The sequence below is a fragment of the Homalodisca vitripennis genome, chromosome 4 (assembly GCF_021130785.1).
Source record: "Homalodisca vitripennis isolate AUS2020 chromosome 4, UT_GWSS_2.1, whole genome shotgun sequence".
In the NCBI taxonomy this organism is placed as follows: Eukaryota; Metazoa; Arthropoda; class Insecta; order Hemiptera; family Cicadellidae; genus Homalodisca; species Homalodisca vitripennis.
The window spans coordinates 24,750,295-24,767,541 of NC_060210.1; the positions used below are offsets into that span (position 1 = coordinate 24,750,295).

At 32.9% G+C, this 17,247-nt stretch overlaps 1 protein-coding gene across 2 annotated transcripts; it reads left to right on the plus strand.

Annotated features, from left to right (window-relative positions):
• Nucleotides 1–5,600: 5,600 nt before the first annotated feature.
• On the plus strand, nt 5,601–16,506 carry LOC124359051. Of its 2 annotated transcripts, XM_046811450.1 has the most exons (4): nt 5,863–6,027; nt 7,117–7,232; nt 9,928–10,172; nt 13,125–16,506. In XM_046811450.1, exons 1-4 carry the CDS (start codon nt 5,979–5,981, stop codon nt 16,291–16,293), a joined length of 3,579 nt encoding a protein of 1,192 aa, XP_046667406.1. In that variant the 5' UTR covers nt 5,863–5,978; the 3' UTR covers nt 16,294–16,506. The 2 variants fall into 2 exon arrangements, with proteins under 2 accessions (XP_046667407.1, XP_046667406.1); XM_046811451.1 differs by lacking the exons at nt 9,928–10,172; nt 13,125–16,506 and adding an exon at nt 8,306–8,926 and having other exon boundaries at nt 5,601–6,027.
• Nucleotides 16,507–17,247: the final 741 nt, after the last annotated feature.

The following is a 17,247-nucleotide window of genomic DNA, read 5'->3' on the forward strand; positions in this document are numbered from 1 at the left end:
AAAACAAACTACTGAGTGCAATTTTAATGTTTCGGTATCAGGGAGGACTTGAGCCCCCCCCCCCCCTTATATACGCCTATGCTAAGTGTAGTAGTGATCAATGTAAGAACTTACAACTTCCTGATTGTTGGTATATAGTGATAATAGACTGAGAGTAACTTTTACTTGCCAGCATCAAAGTCCACATAGCCATGCATGTTGACAGGGATCCTGATCACATTGCCAGTCATGTTTGTACAAGGTCTTCACATTGATTTTGGGGAGGTGGGCATCAAAGTCCAACACGAACTTGTGTGGAATATTTACCTTGGCTCTGAAAAATAGAATGAATAGTGTAATTTTTATTGTAATCCTTATGACACTTATATTGATATAACATTTGCAGTATAAGACATATTTTATATGATTCAATGTCATAGATGAGACAGATATGTTAACCTAAAATCAGTGACGAAACTAGAACTATTTAGGGGGGGGGGGGATTAATTTGGTTGCAGAGGACACCCCACCAGGTGGTACGGAATAATTAAATCTAAATTGTATTAATTAGATAAGCCTAATTAAAAATAAAACATTTAACTACTGAATTTCAAACAGTTCAATTGATGTTATATGAATATTTTTAGGGTTCTTGGGGGTGGGATTCCCTCTCATTCTCCCTCATAGTTACGTTACTGCCAAAATTATTAACATTTTATGAAGTAATTAAAAAAACATTGTTCTCAACTTGTAAATTTGGTTATAAAGCACTGTTATATACTTATATATTAACAATAAATATTATTCTTTATTTGAGTTCTTAAAGAAATACAATGTTATCATTAAAATTGAAAAAAATTCTATTGATACATTTATTAGTTAGTTGAATTAAACTCAAACTCTTTTTGTATACCAGGCAGTGGACGGATTTGTATATTGTGTGTGATACAAGCATGTCTGTATTTGGTAATTGTGCGACGCTGTGCAATCAGACGTTCACTGCCCTCCCCCTATCCCCAATACATTCATTAATTTACACCTCACACAAGCTATGATTTAGCATACACGTAACATATACTTTACTCAATGGTTTTCTATAAATTATAATGACACCTCTTCAATAATCTATGATTAGTTATTATAAAGTTTGCATAACTAAACATGGAAATAAAAATCAGGATTTTTAAAATTAGGCCTCATTATTTCTATAAGATATATTCAACAATAATAATAATTACAGTAAGAAATAAAAAAAGTCCCTGAATTAAAACAATGCCTTCAGCTTAGGTACTGATTTTGTTCTAGATTGCCTATGGACAAGATTGTCAATTACTTCATCAAAACGTAGACTGGTAGTTATATCTGATTCAATAAAAAGCACTGCTGTACTAACAGATCACATGTATATATTTGAAAATGGTTTCATAGCAAACAATTAATTTTTTACACCTGCCACTATAGGTGTAAAGTTGTATCATGGCAACACAGCCCTCAGGATTTTGGCAGTTACCTACGCATAGGCACCGATATGTTGATAAAATCTGTTCAATGAAACATGTTAAAGTTTTGAATAGCGGTTTACAAAATTAAACACCCAAGACTTTAAAGAGAGCTTCCATAACTTCACCAGTGCTGAATTTATTAACCACCCGGTCAAGACTGAAAGTTAAGATAGTAATTTGATAAGAACTTATATTGATATAATTTTAAAATTACATACTAAGAACATTACACTTAACTCTGATAAATAAATACTCACTCACTTATCTTTCATTAAAAAAAATAAGGTCTTAAATGGATCACAAGCTTCCAATTTAGGCAAAAATAAACAAGCTATTTTTTAATGTAACCCTTCTATTAGTTAGATTTTAGTTATGTTCAAACTCAATAATAATCTGGTATAATCTAAATCAATGTGTTTTCACTTGTCACTAAACATTAACGATTGAAGTTACATTTACAAATTTGACTGCCATGCTTATGTAAAGAGAGTTGCTTGGAAGAAAATTTTAACATTGTGATAGACAAAAAACTAATTCTTAGATATTAAAGTTAATTATTTGTTAATTTTAAGTTATTTTAATAAATCTAAATATAACAAATTAAAGTAATTAAAAAACAACATAGTACATTTGTAGTGGCGTTGAAGCAATGCATAGATATTTTATAGCGTTTCGATCTGAACAGCAAATTTGAATATGAACTCTATTTAGGTGTAAAATTGTATTTAAACATTATAAATGTAGATTTTTATATTGCTGAAAATAAAATTTAAAATCATGAAACAGTTTATCTGATTTTGAGGAAGTTCAGCTTGAAGGTTCATTAAGGTATTTTGTTAATGCAATAATAAATAATAGTTTTTAATCTAAAAATAAGATGTTTGTCCTAAACATCTTTTTGTCTTAAAGAACAAAAATGATTAAAAAGCAACTTTGGTTAATTTTTATCAATTCAATTCAAAACTTCTTTATTCATAAGACAGTACAGGTATTGTACATAGAATAGTGTCAAAACTGTTGTGTCACATAATGTACAGATTTATAGAATAATACAAAATACTAGCAGTTGCCCGTGGCTTCGCACGCAATTTCCTGTTGAAAAACAATACACTATATTCACGTATTCTTTTCTATCACATTCTACATATTCTTGAGATAATTGATAGTTGTCCTTCGTGAGCCTCTTGGGCGCATTATGAAGGTATGTACCATATTTATTTTTGCTAGGTGTTGATAAGGTTATTCAGTAAAATTAATTTATATGAATGAATCTCAATAAACTAATTACCGTAGGTTATAAAGAATCAAATTCGTTCTGTTAAAATTAATATTCTGTCTTAAGATATTTCCAGTGTTATTGAGGAGTTTGCTTTGTGCTCTGATCAAGAAAATGTATCAACAAAAACAGTTTCGATCATAAAGCGTCTTCTTTCGGCTCTTTTCATTTACCTTCGATCTAACACAATTCAATTACCTTATGTGCAAACATTCATGGCTTTGTACAATGAGGTGGTTTTTATAACAGCGTTTAATAGTATTTTCATTACATTAGATAGTTTATTGATTATTGGTGCAATCTAAATTTGATATTAGGCAATAACTTCTTCTATGCAATCTTCATTACACTACTGAAAACAACTGTTTTTGCCTCTTTGGTTTCAGCTGAGCTGAAAGGTGTTACAGCTGTTAAATATCAGTTCACTTTGTATTACATGTTGTAGTGCAGTCTGCCAGATCCAATATAAAACACTCCAAAATCAACAACCACTTACAAACTTAAAAATTAATTAAAAAAACATTTTCCAGTGGACCAAATTGTGGAATCTAAACCATTCTCGAATTCCATTGAAAAACACACAAAAAATTCATCAAAATCGGAGTCCAGTCGTTTAGGAGGAGTTCAGTCACATACACATGAACACAAGAATCATATATATATATATATATATATATATATATATATATATATATATATATATATATATATAAAGATAATGTCAGTTATCTAATATAAAAGTAGTCTTAATCTATGGTAATAATGTATTAACTGTAGATAATGAATTTTCAAATTGTTAGTTAGCTTTTTATTTAGTTAATAATATTGTCTTATTTATTTATATGTTAAGTGTATCAAAAATATCAAAGTTGTTTATTTTTTGCTAATGTAACTATATTAAATGTGACTAATTAAGTTAATGAAAGTTAAGTAAGTATTATACACGGCTCAAAAAACTCTTCCAGGCTATAGAGGGCTCTTTTTATTAAATACTGCTTCAGAAGGACTTTAAACCCTACATCGGGACGCCCCCTAAACGGAGTTTTCCCTCCGTGTAGGGTTTTATATTAATTTAAAAATAGTACTAACCTTTTCTGATGATTTCCAGTCATTTCCCGCAGTGTTAACTTCATGGGGGGAGGGGCATCTTTCGGGAGGAAGGCGAAACAATAGCCTCCAAGCTTATCTTTTGTCAAAATCGGGTCAGTATGAACATCTTCTTTTCCGTGCGAGACTGGACGATTCCTCCGTAGAGCCGCCCTGATGTTGTGTTTGTAGATGCATTGGACGAAATCATCCGTGAAGCGCCTTATTAGTGTTTAGTTTTATATGAAAGTAATACATCCGTGTGCGCCTAAAATGGTTTGACCTGTGATGGTTTTCCTTTTTTAAGTTTTACAATATATTTTATTTGAATTTTGTGAAATGGAGAATGAAGACGAGAGACTTGTCCAGGTACAGTACCCGTGTGCGTAATGGAACAATTTCAGTAAAAAACTGTTTTATGAAGTTATAATAACCAGAAGGAAAATGTTTTGAAACTTTGTGTAGTATTAAAAAAAAGTTTTTAGTAAAGAATAACATTTTTAATTTCAGAGTAATAATTGACAGTTAACATTGTATAATAACTCAAGAATTGAAGTAGAGTTGTTTTTGTAAGAAGTTAAAAACTAAAGTTATTATTTCTCCATTATTACAGTAGGTTAAACATTTTTTAACAATTAATTCACATTATTCCTTTTAAAAAAATCATGTTGTTTACTATACAATAACATTTTTTAAGATTTGTTGAGATTTCTTAGTTTGGAAAATTCATTACATAAAGATGAGTGAATTTTTATTTGACTTCTAAAAATGGATATATTACTTTGTAAATTTAAGATCCGTATGAATATTTAAGCAAATAAAAACAGTTTAAAAAAAAAACGTACTATAGATATAAATTATTCGCTAACCAGGAGGAAACCCTCCGTGGAGCGCCATGATGCGCGTTTTCTAATTTTAAGCGCCTGATGGAGGGTTAAATTTAGAGTTAAATGTGGCGTCTGATTGAATACTAAGAAGGCAGATCTATTATAACATTTTTTGCACCCATTGTACGAGGGTTTTTTGCAATAAAATTGTAAATTATCTTTTTTCTAAGCACAGCCTTGGGTTTATTGTTTCGTGTTGAATATTAGATAGATCAATCGAAGTTCAATCAAATTTTCATAAAATTGGTATTCCATTTGAATTGTTTTTTAAAAGTTCATTGGAATACACACACCTTAAAATTTTGTTTAGTACATTAATTAGTGATTTCATGTAAAAATATGATCAAAACCTAGAAGACACCCCAAACTAGAACTATCTGATAGTGTGGAGAGAAATGAAAATCCAATGGTCCAGTGTATAAAGAAGAAAAATGGTGTGCGTCAACAGTTGTATGATCGGGAAAAGGTACACATAAGACAGGATTTTTCCTCTGTATGAATGATCAATGATGATACATAATGTTATATGTAATTGCTACTTTTGTTTATTAGAAACATGGCTGTACAAACATTAATCAATAGGGGTCATGCTGGTCCCCTGATATAAACATCTATTTTCACTTTTACCTGCTGAATACAACATTAGCGATGTAGTATTAAACATTGTTATTCCCCCCCCCCCCCCCACCCCCCCCCCCCCCCACCCCCCCCCCCCCCCACCCCCCCCCCCCCCCACCCCCCCCCCCCCCCACCCCCCCCCCCCCCCACCCCCATGCATTTCTGTCTTCCGATTTTACTTGCAAGCTTGTACTGCTTGCAACTCAACATGTTGCTGCTTCTTTAAATTTGATGTTGTTTAAACTTGTACGAATTTCACAGACACACATTATTGGACTATAACTATTTTTCCTACAGTAGCTAAAAGGGAACATGTTTACTTCACAAAATCTCTTATATAAAGATATACAATTTGTTTTTTGATCTAAGAATAATGGTGTATAACAAAAACACTACTTTAATCATACACACAGATATCTTGAAAGTAACTTTTATCATGCTATAAGATACAGTACCATTACAGTAGGTCTTCTTAATTTTTGAAGTAACAATCACAAACACTTTAGGTAACTAATTTATTCGATTTCCAGTGAAAACCAAAATCACTTTGCAAGGAGGATCTACAGAGATGTTTTGAGCGATTGGGAAAGCTTCAGAACGTTGTGAGAAAAATAGTTTTTAAATACACAAATGCAGTTGGAAAGTAGTAGAGGATTATCAGAGAAAAAAATTTGGTTTGGTGAGTTTTTGAACACATCTAATTATTAGTGATTAGTATGTATGTAAGGAAACCATCTAAAAATATGTGTAGGCAACTTGGATCCACATGAAAATGGGTAGAGAAATTTTCTGTTAAACAAAATTTGTAAGTGGTCATACTCTTTTGAGACGATTTAAAATATGTTCAATAATATTATTGTAGATTTGTTTTTGTGTTTACTCTCATTTTATGGAGAAATTGATTGTATGGGAAGTGGTTTTGTTAACTGTCTTTTTTAGAGGAATTTAATATATATGACCTAAAAATAAGCTGTTTTTACAGTTCAAAAACCTTATTAAAAATGTAATTACTATCGACTCTCTCAGTAAGAGCAGCAAGCTGGAAAAGACTTAATAGATTGCACATAATCCATTGCTTTTAGTGGGGAAGGTTAATTAATGTAACTCTTACTCCAATCATCTTCCACTTTAAGATTCTTTCGAAACCACTGAAGTTATTCCATCTGAAGATGACGTTTGACCCCCTGAAATCTGAGGTCTAGACCTGCCTGAAGAGATCCAAAAGATTTGAAACAGCAAGTACTTTCAACAACAAATGATGATACTAGTAACCATTTTGTGCTCTTTATCCTTGAACACAATTCATTCAACAGGGTCAGAGAGAAATAAGGGTTCAAACCAACTGGTGATGGTTCGAACCCATCATCCAAAGCAAATCGGTGAAAAATCATTCTAAATTGTACTTGGGCGACTGCACGGACAGTCGACAACAACCTGAGATAACAACCAGGCAGAGCTGTCTCACATCTTATATTTTTCTGTTTAACTGTATACTTAATTTACTTATAATAAAATTATAATTTTTGATATAAAAATCATCAGTTGATTCAGTATTTGTGCCTCTGCATTTACAGTTAGTTTACATCATAGTAAATTATCAGTTTACTTTATTTCACATTTGTGGTTACAGTATTTTTCAAAATATTTCACATGTCCGTAACATAAAATACAAAATATATTTTAACTCCACATTACTTTTAATGTTTATGTATGTACAGTAGTATAATATAGAGTACACTATGGGAACACTTGTTTATTGTGTCTACAGTGGAGTCCGAGCATACGGAAGATGCACTAATGTGGGCATTGAAGCTGGGCCAAGCTGCTGTACTTGGCTATCAGACAATCCTGCACAGACCAGTTCACCTGCTCTATCCAACACCAGTAAGTAATACAAGTATATATTGACATGACAGTTTTGATGAGGTACGAAGAACAGGCTTACCTTTACCAAATTGGAAGGTTAGCCTTTTTTTCTTAGCATGGAGGCAGACTTGGCTACAGCTGTAAACATGACTGTCAAAAATCTTTATGATTTTTATGGCAATTGACTTTGATTGAATAAAAACATGGGATATTTTTTGTGCAATGGCCACAGTGCACGTTTCAACCACTAAGTTATTCAAATTCAAATCAAGTGTATGATAGTATAAAGGTAGTATTGAATTTTTTACACAAAATTTCCGCCACATTTTGTTTTCTTGATTCTATGGTTATTTTCCACAAATCTCAAAAAGAACAAGAATAAAAATAATTACAAAAAATACAGAACGTGATGCTTGTGCTTTAAAATTTTACATGAGAAATAATAGTAAAATTTACTAACATTTCGTAGGTTCTAAATCATTAGTTATCTGAGAGCAGAGTATAGCAACATTAATAATAATTCCATTAAACAAAGCAACACTTGGTATACTATTCTTATAAACAATTTGTAACAGCTCATCCAAACCCATGTAAAAAAAATTTGAACTTCATGAATCTTTTTTTACAACGTATAAAAGTTGAGAACGTGTAATTGACAAACGAAAGTAGCCTTTTATTCCAACTTCACAAACCTATGCAACCTAGCAGGAAAACATAAAATTTTATAACGAGATATGAAACAAAGTTAATGTCTTGAGGACTCATCTGTGTCAACGTTTGTTCTCTGTTCCACAACATCTGACAATATGTATATTTTACAGGACTACTGGGTGTCAGCTCTCTACCACAGGTTTGTGGGTAACACGGTGCTCGACTCAAAGTTGATGTCTGAGGACTCATCTGTGTCGAAGTTTGTTCTCTGTTCCACAACATTTGACAATATGTATATTTTACAGGACTACTGGGTGTCAACTCTATACCACAGGTTTGTGGGTAACACGGTGCTCGACTCAAAGTTGATGTCCGAGGACTCATCTGTGTCGACGTTTGTTCTCTGTTCCACAACATCTGACAATATGTATATTTTACAGGACTACTGGGTGTCAGCTCTATACCACAGGTTTGTGGGTAACACGGTGCTCGACTCAAAGTTGATGTCTGAGGACTCATCTGTGTCGACGTTTGTTCTCTGTTCCACAACATCTGACAATATGTATATTTTACAGGACTACTGGGTGTCAGCTCTATACCACAGGTTTGTGGGTAACACGGTGCTCGACTCAAAGTTGATGTCTGAGGACTCATCTGTGTCGACGTTTGTTCTCTGTTCCACAACATCTGACAATATGTATATTTTACAGGACTACTGGGTGTCAGCTCTATACCACAGGTTTGTGGGTAACACGGTGCTCGACTCAAAGTTGATGTCTGAGGACTCATCTGTGTCGACATTTGTTCTCTGTTCCACAACATCTGACAATATGTATATTTTACAGGACTACTGGGTGTCAGCTCTATACCACAGGTTTGTGGGTAACACGGTGCTCGACTCAAAGTTGATGTCTGAGGACTCATCTGTGTCGACGTTTGTTCTCTGTTCCACAACATCTGACAATATGTATATTTTACAGGACTACTGGGTGTCAGCTCTATACCACAGGTTTGTGGGTAACACGGTGCTCAACTCAAAAGTTGATGTCTGAGGACTCATCTGTGTCGACGTTTGTTCTCTGTTCCACAACATCTGACAATATGTATATTTTACAGAACTACTGGGTGTCAGCTCTATACCACAGGTTTGTGGGTAAACACGGTGCTCGACTCAAAGTTGATGTCTGAGGACTCATCTGTGTCGACGTTTGTTCTCTGTTCCACAACATCTGACAATATGTATATTTTACAGGACTACTGGGTGTCAGCTCTATACCACAGGTTTGTGGGTAACACGGTGCTCGACTCAAAATTGATGTCTGAGGACTCATCTGTGTCGACGTTTGTTCTCTGTTCCACAACATCTGACAATATGTATATTTTACAGGACTACTGGGTGTCAGCTCTCTACCACAGGTTTGTGGGTAACACGGTGCTCGACTCAAAGTTGATGTCTGAGGACTCATCTGTGTCGACGTTTGTTCTCTGCTCCACAACATCTGACAATATGTATATTTTACAGGACTACTGGGTGTCAGCTCTATACCACAGGTTTGTGGGTAACACGGTGCTCGACTCAAAGTTGATGTCTGAGGACTCATCTGTGTCGACGTTTGTTCTCTGTTCCACAACATCTGACAATATGTATATTTTACAGGACTACTGGGTGTCAGCTCTATACCACAGGTTTGTGGGTAACACGATGCTCGACTCAAAGTTGATGTCCGAGGACTCATCTGTGTCGACGTTTGTTCTCTGTTAAACAACATCTGACAATATGTATATTTTAAAGGACTACTGGGTGTCAGCTCTATACCACAGGTTTGTGGGTAACACGGTGCTCGACTCAAAGTTGATGTCTGAGGACTCATCTGTGTCGACGTTTGTTCTCTGTTCCACAACATCTGACAATATGTATATTTTACAGGACTACTGGGTGTCAGCTCTATACCACAGGTTTGTGGGTAACACGGTGCTCGACTCAAAGTTGATGTCTGAGGACTCATCTGTGTCGACGTTTGTTCTCTGTTCCACAACATCTGACAATATATATATTTTACAGGACTACTGGGTGTCAGCTCTATACCACAGGTTTGTGGGTAACACAGTGCTCGACTCAAAGTTGATGTCTGAGGACTCATCTGTGTCAACGTTTGTTCACTGTTCCACATCTCATCAGAAGTCCGGTGCTTTAGTGGTGTGGGGAGTGAACACCCGACAAGACACTGCAAAGCTCATGCTAGGTGTCCCTACACGTCAGGACGTTGCTCACTTATACGTCCTCACTACAGATGGACTAGAGGAACGGTGAGTGTTCCTTGATTTTTACTTTAAACATGCTTGAAACAATTGCTGTTTATTGTACCGTTCCTGTAAATCTGAAGAAGAAATCAGGAAAGGGAATGATACACACAAATTACTGATTGCAAATTTCTTTACCAAGTGGCAAAGACCATTATCATGAATCATTCTGTACTCTGACACCTTCAAACCCTTGTTGTTTGGTTAGATTTATGTAACTTCTACAATCTAATCCTTTTCTCCTTTTACATTCTCTTTCGGGCCACTTTCATTTTTCAGCACTTACGTTTCTAGCAACACATACAGTTACGTCCCTCAGTACAAGAAGTTACCAAACTTTCCAACTTCTATGCCTATTCAATCCTTATCACAGTTGTCTGTGATCACCCTCACCTATTGTAATATAACAATCTACAAGAGCCGTATGAGTGTATAGCTGGAAAACATTATACCTGACAGGCCAATAATAGTTATTTTACCCAAGAAATTATCAGTTTTTTTTTAAAAATTTTTGAAAAAATGCATGAAAAAAAAGACTAATAACATATCTAAAAACAATAAACTTTCAAAACAATAGGCAATTTGGTTTTACGCAAGGCAAAGTCAACCGAAGATGCGCTGATAGATTTTGTTTCATTATTATACAACAGCTTCAATAACAGTTGTAAGACATCTGCACTTTTTGTTGACTTAAAAAAAGCTTTTGATTTTGTGGATCATAATATTTTATTATCAAAGATGGAGGCAATTGGTATAAGAGGTGTAGCATTAAATTGGTTTTCAAGTTTTCTCACGGGTCGCACCCAACAAGTGCGAATAAGTAATCATTTAAGTTCACCCCAGGTTGTTAAGGCCGGAGTGCCTCAGGGCTCTGTTTTTGGCTGCAAATCTATTCATTATTTTCATAAAATGATCTACTGAATCGGGATTTTGAGGGCAACATATTTGCTTTTGCAGATGATATTGCTTTTGTATACTCTGATAAAATTAAAGACAACCTTTACTCTCATATATCTCACGACCTTAATATTATTAAACAATGGTGTGAAGTAAATAAAATGATGTTGAATACAAACAAAACAAAATATATAAATTTTGATCACAAAACTTTCGATTTCCGTTTTCCAATAAGATACCATAACGATACCTGTAATAATATGTTGAACTGTAACTGTGCAATTATTGAAAAAGTAAGCTCTTTTAAATACCTAGGTATAAATGTTGATGAAAAATCTAACATGGAAAGCACATGGAAACCTTTTGCATAATCAAATAAAATATAACTTACGTAAGTTTTATTTTTTAAGAAACTTTTGTGACGTAGTCTTGCTGCGTAGTTTGTATTATGGACTAATACACTCTAGACTGCAGTATGGCATTGTCTGTTGGGCAGGTGGGTCAAAGACAGTTATCGACAACTTGGGAACACAGAATATGTTTTTACGCATTATTCTAAAAAGTCCACATTAGTATCTTCATTTCCTCTTTACCAAAACCTTAACATCCTCCCTATACAACATTTGTTCACTTTTAAAACATTACGACTTTTTTATTGCAGAAGTGGCAACAGAGGGTTCTCAAGGAACCACTATAATATGCGTAGTAATAAACTCAGACTATTTATGTTACCAAAAGTAAACAAGTTTATAATAAAACAATCATTCTTATATCTGGGACCGAAGTATTTTAACAAGTTGCCTACTGAAATTAAAGAAATAGAAAATATAAACCTTTTTTGTAAAAAAACTAAAAATATGGCTTTTAGATAAAAAAGAACTTACTTGTTTACAGGAAAATATTTGTTAAAATTATACGTATGATTAATTAAGTATTATAGTAAAACCTGATGTTATGGAACAGGTTTTAGAGTATTGTATCTGTTTGCCTTTGTATTTGTATTTAATATTAAACTGTGTACTTTTATATATAAAATCAAATAACTCTGTAATCGTAGTTTTAAATGGTGTATCCATTGCAAACAAGTCTATGCTCATTGTAAAAAATTGTAACTGTCTTATCTTATCTTATATTATGTATTGTTCGCCTCCCCCACATCAAGACACACCACAAACACTGCAAAGCTGCACGTCAACCTTAATTGTACAGTGTACTGAACTGAACTCAAATATGTTATATTTATTATGTATTGAAAATTTGTTAACTAGCCACAATTACTGGTAACAGTGGTTAGTATTATTCCATTATTGCCATGTCTTGTAAATTTGAATTATTGTGGAATAAACTTCATTATATTCATTATCCTATTCAATAGGAATAGGACTAACTTGAGTCCAACAATTGGGGAAATTTTAGAATTTAATTGTGATTTCACTATAATATAAACTATATATTTCTATATATTTCTAGATTTGAAGGAATATAAATAAACTATTAACTATTAAAAGTACTTTGACTTCTAAACAAAAACATATCTGATACAAAACAAAACTTTACGAACATCTCAAAACATAGTATTAATGATACTTTGTTTCACTGATCAATGGTAAATATCCAAAAAATCCTGTAACCTTCACAATTCTTCCACTATCGAAATCAAATTTTAAGCATAAAAACTTTATCGCCATATTTTAATCTGTCAAAAATAGTTTTCCTGTTGATGGTTGGTATTTATGGTTTAACAACTGTGGTAAATTTCTGCCTAGTTCGTGTGGAAATATATTTCACAGAGTACAGTAACACATGAGTATTTCACTGAGTACAAAACTTGTTCCATGGATTAAGTGAGTGGAAGAGTTAGTGACTACATTCAGTTTTGATATAAAAATAAAGAGATATTTAACAGTGTAAATAAAAGCAAAATTTCAATATCACAACTGTTTTTACATTTAGTATGAACCAGTAACAGTGACCGAATAAAAACCAAAATAACAACTGAATCAGTATCAGGCTTTTATTGATTGTTTTAACTTTGAATACAACACGATTTTTGTGTTATAGGGGCACACTATTGAATGGAAAACCACTGCATATGGTCGAAGAAGCCTTACCTAGACTGTCTCCACACATAGTACTGAATGGTACCACCACACCTATAACTATCCCAGCACAGAGTGTATTCTTTATTATTCTACCAGATGTGAGAGCCAGTGCTTGTCTGCCCTATCTCTCTAAGAATATCCAACTGTCTATGGGCAGAGAGCTCTTGAACTCACAGAAACAATCAGTACAGACGCAATCTGATGTAAAGACCCGTGGCAATTCTAAGTTCCCCATAAAGCTAAACGAAAATGTAGAGCATTACAATTTTGAAACTGATCATAGTAGAAATGACTTTGAGAACAAAATGAGAGATCAACTTAAAGAGACTATGAAAGAAAGGATGCAAGCCATTATAAATAGTGAAGAAAAAGCAAATGAGTCAGAACAATCTACACAACTAGCTGAAGAGAACATCTCTGGTACCAACCAACAAGTAAATATCGGAAATAGTGCATGGTTATCTAATTTGTATAATTCAACTGATGATACTACTCAAAAAGAATGGATGTTTTTGATAGATTTTCTTTTAAAATATGATGAATTTATGAATTTCATTGAGAACAGGTCGTCTAAACAAGTAGTTTTAAAACAGACCTATTCACCTAGATCATTGTCATACAAAGATATAAAGGACGATATTAATAAAAGAGTTAAAAGATCTGAAAGCAATGACACAGTGGTAGCACTGACAGAACCAAAACATATGAGGCTTTCAACATTACAAAAGAGAATGAATTGGTTAAGACGTTTTAAAAGCACACAGTCCAAAACTAATAAAACTAAAGAATCAGAAAATATTCATTATCTTCCAGGTGAATTCTACAAAACCTTAAGAAACTTAAAGCTTGATTCCAATTCTTTTATAAAAGATGTAGAAGATCCCAACGAGGCTGTTGTCTCAGCTGCTGAAGAATCAACGAAGTGCAAAAAAAATGATAGTGAATTGAAGGTAACAAAAAAGAAAGATAATGATCACAAAGTGGACACTGGAATTGTAGAAAGTGCAACTGAGCAGATAAAAAAATACTATGATACTGTAGGCAGTATTGGCAAAAACATTCAAATTTTTAAGAACAGCAAAAAAATATTGAATGAGGACACAAAATGTTGTTCAGAAAAAGGTTTACTTGGTAAATCTCCTCCATTCAAAATCAAAGGTAAAGATGAAACTGAATTAACAGATGGTACTGAAATAGTTGATGATTTTCACAAATCATTATTTCAAGCATTAAAATCACATAATGATGGTCAAAGGTACTCAGGATCTGGTATAATGTCAGAAAGGAAGAAAAGAGAAATTGATAATTCAGAAAAAAGTCAACCCAATACTAAAAAAACTGTAACAGAAGAAGAAGATTTATTAAGAAAACCTGATTACTCGGAAGAGTCAAGAATGTCAGCATATCTCAAGGAGTTAACAGACGAAGGTGAGCAGCTCTTGAAAGATTTAGAACAAAACAACAACAGATTTGGTGTTCCTGTACTATCGGTCAAAGACACATCAAGAGAAGGAAATCAAACTGAAATGTTACCTGAAACAGAAGTTCTTAAAAAATCTGTACAAGAAGAAACGAAAAGCAACAAACAGACCAACACAACGCTATTACATAAAACTGAAAATTTAGAACATGTAGACATTAATTCAAGTAAAAATAATTCAGATCATTTAATTCCTGAAAAGATCTTAAAACAAAATCAAGAAAAACTACAATCAGAATTTTTGTATACAACAAATTCATCGTTAAACCGTATGGATTTAGCAGTCCCAAAAAAACCACCACAACATCTAAAAACAATTGACAGTATATCTAATTTAAGTTCAACTTATTTATTACCTAACGTAACAATTAGCCATCATGAAGACAAGAACTCACACACAGCCTCAGTAATTGATAAAACGTCTGAGAAAATTAAACAAGACAATAACGATTCATCAAAAATAATTTCTCATGATGTTGTTTTAACAAGGCCGTTATCAGCAACAAACTCAACACAACTCAATAAATTTATCACTGATTACAAAACACAAAGGAACAATTTTGTTTCTCAGATGAAACCCACTAAAACGTTAGCCTCAAACACCCCTGCAATTTCCCTTACAACGATTCCAAAACTTTCTTCTAGACAGGCTACCTACTCAAGTACAACAGCTAGTAAAGGTAATAATTTAAGTAGAAGATCAAAACCGACAAATCTAATTGCAGCACGTATTCGTCAAGATTTGCTTTCAACTAAACGCAGAGAAAGACTAGAGGCTTTAAAAGCACGACTAGAGGAAGCTAGGCAAAGGTTATCACTTTTATCCCATCCTAAAAATCAAATGCCAAACCTAGATATTACCAAACTTGTTACAAAAAGAGAAATGCCCTTCAGTCAAGAGTTTTACAAACACATAAACCAAATACAATTGAAAACTGATGTACAACAAAATGAGAAGCACAGTTTGAATTCTTTAAAAAATAACATTTTGGGGAAATTTTTGGAAGATAGAATAGTGAAGTTACCGCTTGTTCATACAAAAAGCACTGTACACAGATTAACAAAACAAATACCAGAGACAGAAATTATATTTAACCAATTGCCACTGCTAAGAAGTATAAACAAAATATCTAGATCAAGAAGATCTACAAAAAATGCTATTGAAAGAAATGAGATTGAAATGAAGGCACTTTTAACAAATGAACTCATAAAAGAGCATCCTTCTAATAATACTGCTGATCATAATCCCAATGAAGGAGCTTTTAGGTCAATGCTCCGTAAAACCCTAAAGGCAGCGAGGAACAAAACTGGTATAGACAGAATGCTTGAATTAGCAAAACAGTACAATAAAACAAATCCAGATAGTGTTGAAATATTTAGATTTCATGAAACTAAGTTAAACTCTGACAGTAGCGAAAATGAAAATAAAGCAATAGAAGTTACAGACTTCAAAGACACTGGAACAGTAAAGCAAGATCAGTTTAAAGCTACAGACTCTATCAGCTTAGATACTACGATAGTGAACACCAATCAAAGTGAACATGGAATTAAAGATTTATTTAATTCAGAAAATAATATATTATCTATATTCATTAACATGGTAGAGGAGGTAGTTAAGACACTAAGTAATGTAAATAAAACTGCTTAAGAAGTACTTTGGAAAATAATTATCTGTATATTAATGTAATGTAAAATACTATCACACTGTTGGAATACATGCACACATTTTCAAAGCAATCTTGGGTGGGTAAATGTGTGTTTAAACATACTGTTCTGTTAGGTGCAGTTTTATTGCTATTTTTATATTTTTGTACTATTTTATAATTATAATTTATACAAATAAAGAAGAAAATCAAAGGTTCATAATTTATACAACCCAAAAATGTTCTACTTTTTCTGAGTATGCTGTTATGACTTATATAGACATAATTATTTTTAAATCAGCTCAGATCTTTGACCACAAAAGAATATACCCTATAACTGATAATAATTGGTTAATAATGTTGACTTTTGTAAAACTATAATATTACCATATCATGCATTACTACAACCCACTTGTAATGAATATTTTCTTTGACAAACTATTAAAAATTTGGACAAGTTAAAATACTAAAAAAACTTGTCATGGTCATGGTCTGATGAGAAAATTAAACTAATTACTTGTACTGTATCGCATACTATAATTTATCAACTATAAAAAAAAATATTTCTCAGTTTTAGCTATAATTTCTTTAACCTGCAACAACCTAGTGTAACCAAAAGGACACTATACAACTATTTATTTCAATATATCCATTAAGTGTTGTTTCTGTACTTGAATTTCATTTATCACTTTTTGGGATTGAATTTTCAGGATTAAATTTAAGACTCATTGACAATAATATTTCAGAACATTCACTAACTATTAATTGATATTTCCCTACTTTTGAAACATATTTTATAATTTATTCAAAATAACAAGTTCCAAGCAGAAGAAACATTTTGTTTTAAAACTTTTATTTTTTGTATTTCTCAACTTTGACGTTATATTTACTTTGACATTTTGTTTATGAAACATTGAACTATAAGAGTGAACCTTCAGTGTGATGACATGTCCTACTTT